This window comes from Kryptolebias marmoratus, linkage group LG3, assembly GCF_001649575.2.
Source record: "Kryptolebias marmoratus isolate JLee-2015 linkage group LG3, ASM164957v2, whole genome shotgun sequence".
NCBI classification, from domain to species: Eukaryota; Metazoa; Chordata; class Actinopteri; order Cyprinodontiformes; family Rivulidae; genus Kryptolebias; species Kryptolebias marmoratus.
This window is the reverse complement of record NC_051432.1, coordinates 22,800,063-22,810,843: the sequence shown is the minus strand read 5'-3', so window position 1 is coordinate 22,810,843 and position 10,781 is coordinate 22,800,063. Positions and strand designations below refer to the sequence as shown.

Sequence of the window (10,781 nt, the reverse complement as noted above, 5' to 3'; positions counted from 1 at the left end):
CACTTTTTGCATCTTCATTAAACTTCAGCTGTTCAGCATATCTTCAGCCGCTTTCAGCAAAATCATTCAGCAAAAAAAGCATTCACACTGCATTTTCACAGGAAATGCAACTTCTCTAGTTTGAAATGTGTTTAATTATTATTAGGAATTTAAAAAAGGCATCTAACTTCTACTAAATTACTTTGGGCTGTTTGCAGAACAGCACTGCCTTCCATGAGTCAGAAAGGAAAACCATTCAATCACACTCCGTGAAGCTAACACAGTTTAGGAGCCTTACAGGAAGCAGAAAGAACAGATTCAACGAGAAACAGATTTATTAGCAGCCAGGATCACTGACAGACACATGACAGCTGATAGAAAAATGTGTGTTCAGTTTAATCAGATCTGCTTGATGGCTTTGAGTTACGCATGACTACATTTTGCTAAATTAAAAGCCAAATTCAGCTTTTATCACCATATAACACGACATCTGCAGAAAGAGGGAGAGAGAAAAACACACCTTCACAATCATTTTGCATCAACTCAAAGCTGATTTTTAGATTATTGTACATTTGAATTGTTTTATTTTAACAGCAATGGGCTAGTGGAAAGAATCAAATTGTTTTATTTGTACAGAAAACTTAATATCATCTAAAAGATTTGTATGTTTTAAAACAGTATGTATTTAATTATTGACTGGTAGTTATTATTATTATATATTAGTTAATACGCTGTAACTCTTAACCTAACTATATTGGCATTTTTATGTGCTGAACACACACACACACACGAACACACACACTGTCTCCAACCTGCATTCTGTAATTTCGACTCGTCAGCTATTACTTTGAAACGCCCCGCCGGAAGTTGCCTCTTCTGTTCTGCATCATTTTGTTGGGTCCGTGAAATGCGGAGCTGCAAACACCGCAGCGCTCAGTCCGAGTCCCTCCACTGTGGTCAGGACCAGGAGCCACAGTTCATTCAGGAAGAGACATGCAGGGCGAGAAAACCCAAAAGAACTCCTGATTCTTGGACTTCTTGTCTGATTGGAACAGAGAGAAACTTTCAAGTTAGTTTTTCTTTCTTTCTTTCTTTCTTTCTTTCTTTCTTTCTTTCTTTCTTTCTTTCTTTCTTTCTTTCTTTCTTTCTTTCTTTCTTTCTTTTTTCTCTCTTTTCTCTGTCTTCCTGCTTGGTTCTGGGCGCGCCGGTGCGTCCTGGCTGCGCGCTCGGACCTTTGGGTCGGACCTGCTGTGATGGGCCGCTCCGGGAGACCGGCGGAGCTGCCAGGTGCGCACGAAGAGGAGGTCTGAACGCAAAAGGTAAGACAAAACAGACGAGCTTCATTTTGCAGCCCATTAAGCTCCTGAAATTGAATTCTCCGGTCATCGGTTTGTTTCTGTCTTTGGGTGTCTGCTGCTTCTGCTGGCAAGTCTGTTCATCTGAACAAGAAACAGGGCTTAAGTTGTAAGAATTCAGAAGCTGAGGTTAGTTTTGTGCTTAATTATTATTAGTGCAACCCTTAAACCCATGTTATTATTTCTATGGTGCGTTTACTGATTTTTTTCTGAGGGAATTTATGTTTCTGGAGCCACAAACTGGATGTGGGTACAACAGAATCTACCTAGGATCAGTGATAAATTCCACCAGAAAACCCCCCAAAATTTCATTTATTCACTCAATACGTTTTCTACAGTCACTGTAACTTTCAAGTGATTTTTTATAGGCGAGCAGATGTGCTCCTTTTAAAATCTTAAAAATCCCATAACTCCTGTAGTTTTTCTCCTATCAGGATGATCTTGGTGTCAAATTGAAGGTATTTTCAAGCTCCACTCAGTGGTGCCACATTCATCCAGTTTTATTTATTTCTGGTCACATACCACTGATGCGCATCCTCCTTGACGTCTTTAAACAGTTTTAAAAAAATGTTAAAAAGCAGTCTGCTAACAATGAATCTGTGCTTTTTTAAATTCGAGTCAACACTCGATAACTCCAAGTGATCTGCTGAAAAATGTCTGCCTTTGTGTCACAGTGACAGACACGGTCATTGTGGTTGGGTGAAGATGCTCAGATAGTGGGTGAAAAACACAACTCCTGATATGAATGCCTCATTAGTGTTACAGCCTGTTTGCCTGAGTGCAAACTGAAAGTTGACATACTTTAGATATTTTTTTTTAATTTGTTTCCTGCATGACTTAAAGGCTTAAATATTTTGTGCGTGTGTGTTTCTGTTTAGATGTGCATCTTAATTGAAAGCTGATTGATGATTTTGTGATTCGCTGTCAGCTGCAGCTTGAGCCTTTTCTTAATTTTAATTTAAAGCCTTTCTTGAGCCGTGCAAACGTGAGCAACAATCCGTCCATCTATCAGGACTGGCGATCGCTGCACTTCATTTGAAACTTGCAGGGAAGACTTATCACACGCAGCAGCGTACAGAATCTGCAGTATCAGCCACCTTCAGGTCCCCAGAGAGCAACAGCAGTCGTCAACAATAAAATGAAGGATGCATATCTCAGTTTAAAGCCTTTGTGGTAGTCATAGCCAGAGATGACACATCCAACTTATCTGTGATTATAAAGAAACTTGCAGTTTGCTAACTAATCAGTTCATGGCGAGAACAAATAAATCAATTCGGTTTGTGATTAAAGAGTCAAAAGGTCAATCATTTTGAGTTTCTTAGCAGTAATGTTAGAATTTCAAATTAAGCTCAAATAAAAAAGCAAATAAACAAGCATTCTGGAGACAAATGTTTTAATTCTGTAAAGCCATTATTAGTCTGTAATATTTTTTTCTTTTTTTAACAAAATGATGATTGCAAAAAGAAGCAGAACAGTTTTTAATAATAATTCAGCCAGCTCTGCTCTGTAATTTGTAGATGTCTAAAACATGTAGCTTTATGTATTTGCTTTCTTCTCCATTTCTGTTTAAAAGCTTTACATTGCAACAATGTGGTTGTCACATTAAATGTTCTAAAATTGGAAGATTGCAACCTTTTCAGATGCTTTTTTGTTTTGTGAAGAGGAACCTTTACAGAACATTGTCGTAAACCTAAACCATTTATTTAGGTGGAAAAACATAAAAACTGAACCAAAACAATATGAATAAAGTAAGAAACAAAAGCTGTACAGTGGTTGTCTCATACTGACGGTTAATGTGTTCTTAAATAAAAAAAAAAATTAAGTAAATAACCAATCACTGGTCGCCATATTTGTTTACCTACCCAGATTAGGCCAGCAGGATGTAGATATATCATGGGATATCACTACACTGGAGTAAACTCTTTCAGTCTGCACCATTTGATATAACTCAGGACAACATTTATGTTTAAATTCATTCTTTGCAACAAGTGGTATTCTAACCTTGTATTCTTAATACCTTTTTGTGACAGTGAGTCATAAACATGAAAGATTTACAGAAAAATCTTGGTTTGGTTGAGGCTCGACCCTGAGGCTGTTGTGTGACAATCTGTGTTTTAATGCCACCATTTATCCCCTTTTAGCCATTGTAAGAATCTGGTGGATGTTACATGAAAATAGCGAGAATTTCATGCACAACAAAAGTGAGTTCTAGTTTTTAAAGGCAGCTATGGATAAGCCTTGAAGTTGTAGGGATTTCACATTCACGAGCCTGTATTGTGAAACAGGTGTGTTGTTGCACAGCAGTGTAGCTCAAACTCGGCCGGAACCGAGACTGAAATGAATGTTTGCTGTTGTATTCAGAGTACAAATATCTTTATACAACTTTCTGTTTCAGGGAGTTTGTCTTCAAAGAAGCTGATCTTGGCTCTCATCCAAAACAATTTAGAAATACTCCTTTTACTAGTGATGGAAATTGGTGTCATTAGCGATTATTGAAACTTGCCTCTTAGGCACAATGTGTCCTGTTTGGATCTGTGATCACAAAGATCGCCCCGTATTTGTGTTTCCTTACAAATCAAGCCTTTATTCTCCCTTCAAGCTTGTTTGTCTCAGTCTCTGTTTTCTTCACTCTCCAAGAACATAATCTGTCCTACCTGGGGGGGTGGGGCTCATTGTTTCCTCCCTGCACGTCAGACCACTCTTTGTAATGGCATGGTGCTCGTAGGATTTGTTTCATCAGGTCAGAATGGTCCGGCTCGCAGTCGGGGGACATTTGTGAAGGACAAGTATTGATTCAAAGACTCTGATCTACAGCCATTATAGGAGGTGAAATAAGATAATGACTTTTTGTCATTAACTTCTTCCAATTGATCTGAAAGCTCAAGACTTTCATGGTTGAAGTTTTTCAGTCAATAAAAAGACAAAAACAGCAGGTTGTTGTGAATTAAAGACGAGGCAAATCTTCCTCATCTTCAGACAGTTTTGATCTGTAAGTATTTGACCATTTGTCTAAGGGACTTCCACAAAAAAAGATACATTCTCATGGTGTTTTTTTTTGTTTATTGTTTTATATTTATGTTTTTACTTTGAACTTTATGACATTTAGAAAGTACTATACCAGCTTAGTGTTTTACTCTAATTTCGTGAAGAAATAAGTCAGTGGTGAAGCCAGGGGAAGTATTTCTAGAAGGAATCTGGTAAAATTACCAGTTGGTTAGGGTTTTTTACTATGTGACTCATAAGTCTTAAAACATTTCATGTCACTTGTTCAAGTAAATGGAAGTCTGAAGATCTGCACAGATACACATTTCTGAGAAAAGAAATGATGCAGGTTCTCTGTTTCTTTGAGTTGCTAACTTCCAATCAGATTAGTGTTGGTGTGTAATTGTCTCAACTAAATCCCCCAGCACAGAAAACTATTTAATTATTTTAGTTTGAATTTGACTGTAGTGGTCTGATTAGGATCCCAGCAGAGAGGAAGTTTCGACTGAATCTGGGAAATTCTTTATTAGTTTATGTCTGAATTTCTTCTATATTTTGTCACCTAAAGTAATTTCAAAAACTCTTTAAGCTTCATGTAAATAAAAAAAGCATCCATGCATTTTATAGTGTCACTGCTGTAAACACTGAACAGATGATCGTTTTAGGGTCCTGTTTCAAAAAGTAGATAATCAGAAAAGAGTTACTTTTTGACTTTGCTTTTCTCGGCTCTATATTGTGAAACACAGTCATATTCTTTTATTTATTTTTGCACTTATGTTGTACATTCACACATCGCTTCCTAGACGCTTTCATGACATCCTCCTTTGCTTGCTGGGGTCTGTTTCTTTGTGGCAGATGAGGCAACATCTATTGATCGGACAACAGGGCATATCTTTTGACAAAATGTTGAGAACAGCACGAGGCCCTCACGGAAAGCAAGATATCAAATTGAGTTTTTCAATACATTTGAGATGTTTCCTGCCTTTTAACAAATATTCATATGTTAAATTAGACATAAAGGCTTTAAGAGGTTTTGTTTGGAATGCAAAGAAAGCCTGATTTTAACAGGTTTTTATATATAGTTTAAAAAGATATTTCTTATTTCTTATACATTGTGAGCAAATAGAGACTGAAATGAGGCGTCTGCGTCCCCCTATGTATAAACTGGCAACATCTTTTATATCTTTATAGGTAGAATTTGATTTTCCTAACAAGTATACCTCTCCAAAACAAATCTGAGTACTGATAGTGCTGCAGCTGTGTACAAAAGCAGCCATGATATAAGTGAGTGAACTTTTAGCTCAAAGATGCTCAAGAGCAGAAGAAGCACCACAGCTAACAGCTCTGTTAGGTTTCTTTAGATGAAGGTTAACATCACTTTATTACCATGAAACTGTGGATTAATGATACTTTTAGAAGTTAACTGTTTTTGTTGAACATATTTGGACAATAGCATTATTTAATTGGCACTAACAGCAGTAAAACTGAGGAAGATGGCTCCACCAAACATTTATCATGCAATTAATATACTGCCCATAGAAATGCACCCAGCCCATCAAAGACAGTTAGCATTTTGCTCAGAGTTTTCACATACAAGCTTCAGATAGCAGTCCATATTTCCTTTTGATGTTTCCAATCAATGACAACAACAGAAACCTAGAAAATTACTTGCGAAGAAACAAGGACGCAAAAAAAAAAAAAAAATCTGAATAATATTTTTGCAAAAATGTAATAAAATGTCATTAAAACACCCACAGCCAAAACTCTTTCTGGCCAACACAGTTCTTGTAAAAATATTCAATACCATTTTGAATGTCTGATTGGTTTGCAGAGCCTCATTTGGTGCAAGCACAGGGAAAGAACACACAGTATTATATTAATGCTTACATCAGGAAATGAATAAAACAGAGCTGTTTCTGCTGAACTGCTGCATTAAATCAAGTCTCAAACTACTTCACTGGTAGACGCTGTTAAGTATAAATGCATAACAAATAATAACTCCATAAAAGCTTGTAATGCATTGCAAAGATTGTTTGTTTCTGGATGACCTGCGGATCATCAGCACTGACTATAATTGTTGATTTTCATTCATGTTTGACACTGTAAACAGCACAGGGAGGGTGATGGAAACACACACTGACATTTCAATTCTCTGTTGAAGTGCCAGTTACCACGTTGACTCCTGCTGTACTTTTATCTACGGTGTCACAGAAGAAAACCCTGTGATAATAATGTAATTACTGAATGGAATTGTGGAGAGAAGATTGATATCTTCCACTCCACATCTTCACTCGTGCAGTCATCATATTGTCTGCCTGAATGGACTCACACTTCTCTCTGCAACCTAAAGTCATTGCTGTTTTGGGCCAAATGCATTGTATGAAACACAAATACTCACATGCTCCTGCAATCTTCACAGGCAGGAGAATAACTTTATCTATTAGAAAACAGACCATTTTTCATGGTAATAAGATGAATTGTGTTGCTTTCTGTGACTTAAATGTTGAAACAGTGCGTTAACATACTGACTAAGAGATGGAGGTTTATGTAAAAAACACAATTGCATATATTTAATTTCTTTGTTTGACGTTAGGATTTGATCTGGCTGCTATTTATTTATCAGGTTTGGTTGAAGCACAGGGTGAGTGAGTCCCTTTTATATCACAGTTTATATCTATGTATACACAGCATTTTAAAAATCCCGTTTGCTGATTTTATAAAAGGCCTCCTTGCACGTGTGAGTGTGTGTGTGTGAAGAAGAGACAGTGTTGCATGCTGAAAGCCCTGGTGTGTATTTTTTATGCATGCATGTTGAAAGAAGGCCTGCTTTACCAAGAGAGTCGTTTATTTAATCAACACTGACTGAGACTGGTTCCTGACACAGTGCACACACATGCACACACATGCACACACACAGAGGTGTGTTTGCCACGATGCAGAGTTAATCCCACCTGTAGGCTTTGAACTGTTTGCTTAATCTAACCTAAATTTGATTCCAGCCTTGTAGGATATTGTTACTTTAAAATCTAGTGATTTACATTAAAATGACTTGTTTTTTAAAGGTAGAAACTGTATGTTCCCATGATGTTACTGTTTCAGATTTAGGTCCTCACGATTTGAGTAATACCCATGTTTGCATCCCTCCACCACACACACACACACACACACACACCTAAAGAGCACATTAGTAGCAGATTGCCCCTGCCTGGTTAAACAGAGATGTTTTCTGTGAGTGAAAAATCATATTAATTAATCTCCCCAATGTGATACTGATGTCACTGACCCGAGAGACCCCGGTGGCTATTAAGTGACGGGGCTGAAAGGTGGAGAGACACGGGGACGGAGGCTTCGCAGATTTATTTTTAAACCTTTTCTCTCTGAAGCTCTTTTTTTTTTTTTTTTTTTTGGGGGGGGGGGGGGTATTTTTGCTTACAAAAAGGTCATGTTCAAATCTAAGATGCTTTTAATATTTCCCCGAATAAAGTCAAAATGTACTTATTCGTGCTTAATAGTTTTTGCACCAAAGTTAAGAGTTTTACAGCAGGATCAAAAACGTCTGTATGATCAGTCCGTTATTAAGTTGTCATTTTCTCTGTTAGAGAAAGTTTTGATTGGATGGAGGTAAAATCTTTTTCTCACATTTTAACAAATGAATTTAAGGACGTTTAAAAATAAATAAATAAATAAATAAAAGTAAAAGCTCTGCACTATAACAAGATTGTAAAATCAAAAAGCAACCAGAAGTTGTTTCCCTTCCTTGTTCGCATTCTGCTCACAGTGAAAAAGCCGCGGATTAATGTCAAAGCACATGCTTTGTGACGCTGACAAATATGACTTTTATAGCTGAAACACACATAAAAGGAAGGGCTTCCAAATGTCGTAATAATTCATACATTAATAATAAACAGATGATGATAAGAGGGCTTCAGAGAGCTGTTGTGGCATCTTTAGAACCAGCTAATCTGATGCTTTGTTTTCAAGCTTTTCACTATCATCATGTTTCATTTCTGCTTCAGTTATCTCAAGTTAAAAAGAACTTTTAAAAGCCTATTATCATAAAAACGGGTCATTAAAGTGGATGATTTAGGTCAATGAAATGTAATTTTTCAGATGAAAATAGAACCAACTCAAATTGATCCCATCCACTTTGGTTCATTCTGATTTTTATCACTGAAGGTAAAAGCTGCTTGTAATCAATATCATGACTGCAGTTCAGAAGACAAAGATGGCTGACACTTGGAAGGCTGGTTGACAGTCAAAAATGTTCTTGAACAAATATTTCACCCCGCCCTGCATGATTTATGTTTGTATGTTAGAGCGAATAGCCTCTGAAATGTCGTAGTCTAAGAAGTGCTGTATGAATCTGTGTGAGCAAATCTGATAAAACCTTTGAGATGCAAATAAGACAAGAGAAATCACTAAACAAATAAAGTTTATTTGCCATTTAAATCTAGACTTATTTTCATTATATCCTCATCATTATCTATCTGTTTAAAACGTGTTCTTTTATAAACCCAAAAGGGTCATTACTAGATGGTTAAAACTAGTTTAAATTTATTCTCATTATTTGTAGACTTTGATAGATTTCCACAAAAATGGAAACTGGTTGTTCTTTTTTCAGGCATGAAGAGGATTGAAGACTGAATTATCTGCTCCTGTATTTATGGTGAATTTAAAGTCCAGGAAATGATTAAATTTGTGGAAAATTAGTTGTGAGTAATGGGTAGTAAGAAGAGTCAGCGGAAATACTTAAGAGAGGAATTTTTCAAAATGCAAAAATTGCTGGGGCACCTTCTCCTCATCAGTTCCTCTACAGCCTAAACTTCACTCTGATTCACAGAACTGCCATTTAAAGTCATTTCATTAGACGTTATAGCTGAGTTTTAGGAATTTAAAGCTGTTTAATTGGGATTTCTTGTGACATTGGAACAATGTCATGATTTCCTTCTTGTTATCCAAACTTTATGGTGCAGATTCTTATTAAACACAATCAGGCTGCCAGCTCAGAGAAACTGTTCATTGATGATTATCCTTGTGAATCCTTTTTTTTCCTTTAATCACGCTTCTCTGCGAGTTTCCTTGACTGACAGTGAATTTAAACATGGATGAGGCCATCAGCTTTCATTACCTGCCTGCGTCATCCGTCCTCGTTAAGAATCACGCTGTGTTTTTGACACGAACCTAATGTTTCTGTCTCACCCTGTTCTCTCATCTGTGGTTAAAAAAATCTTCTTTTTACACCTGTATTGTTCTGCTGTATCGTATTACCTTTTTTTTTTCCTTTCTTTGATTATCTCTTTACATCGTACATTAACCATCTCCATCCTCCGCTACACCCACCCACTCCTCCTTTAAGGGTTGCTCTTAAATTACCTAATCTCCCCACATTTTCTCAGTCTTTCTTGGAGCGTAAAATTGAACCTCTCCTGCTTCTGCCCAGCCCACTCAGTGCACCGTACGTGATGTGTGTGTGTGTGTGAGAGAGGGAGGGAAAGAGTGTGTGTGTTTGTGCTCATCTTCCTGTATGTGGGTGATTTTTATATGCTCATCCGTTTTCCCAGAGTCTTTGGTCTTAACTTTTATTTGACCTCACAATTGAAACTTTCACAGTGGGTGAAAGCGATATTTTGAAATATTTTAGGAGAGATTAGCGTTCTCCCCGTGCTGTAAAACAAATTGTGTGTGATGAGATTTATTTAGACGTGAAAGACTCAGACAAAGAAAATACTCAGAGATAGTAAAAGTGCTGAGCAGGAAAACTGGTCACCAGGGAAAACGCTGATTTAAAGGCTGAAAAGAATCGTATTAAGCACTGAGTGTAACTATATTATCCAGAAGAAGCAAATTAAGCTGCATTTATTTACTCATTAGTAAACATAATGTTCTCTAAGAATGTGTAAACTTTGGGATCTGATGAGGGGACAATGTGTGGACAAAAACAATTAATAATTAAAATAAATAATGACTTATCTATTAACAGAATTGTTTTGAGGGGCAAATATTTCTAATTAAAAAAACAAAAAAACATTCTTTTAAAAATAAAATGTGCTAATAATATCATAATACAGAGGAATAAACACAGTTAAGGACTTTTTGGTAAATTATTTTTGTCCCGTGTTTTAGAGAGGGAACCGATTATTTCAGACAGCTGAAATATTTGGTTCCCCCCTGGTAACTTTTGCAAAAAAAAACAAATGTCTCCAAATTCACAGTACTTGTTGTCCACGATGAGAGGTTAGATAAAAGCGAAATACCACTTCAGGCGGACAAAACCTGCGTAAAAATATTATAATAGTTGACTGCAAACCCATATGATGCACTCTATCCACTACAGATTACATGCAGTCTAACACCAATTAGGTGTTGTGATGAGAAGCTATTTTATTTTCTGTTTTTCAAGAGTAGTCGAGGGAAGAACCGAAAGTTAAACAACGTTTTTTTTTTTTTGCACGGCTAAACAGCGAT

The 10,781-nt window shown here is 36.7% G+C and overlaps 2 protein-coding genes across 3 annotated transcripts in view; both read left to right on the top strand.

Moving 5' to 3' along the window:
• Nucleotides 1-1,790, top strand: part of LOC108228630 (complement C3) — a 10,154-nt gene extending 8,364 nt beyond the window's left edge. The window contains exon 20 of the mRNA XM_037974638.1: nt 1,769-1,790. Coding sequence (XP_037830566.1) covers nt 1,769-1,790 — 22 coding nt within the window. The remainder of the gene's footprint in view (nt 1-1,768) is intronic.
• gcgrb (glucagon receptor b) overlaps nt 890-10,781 on the top strand; it is a 55,099-nt gene continuing 45,207 nt past the window's right edge. For both annotated transcript variants that reach the window (XM_037974724.1, XM_017425578.3), the window contains exon 1: nt 890-1,298. The gene's annotated coding sequence lies outside the window, so the exon portion shown is untranslated. The remainder of the gene's footprint in view (nt 1,299-10,781) is intronic.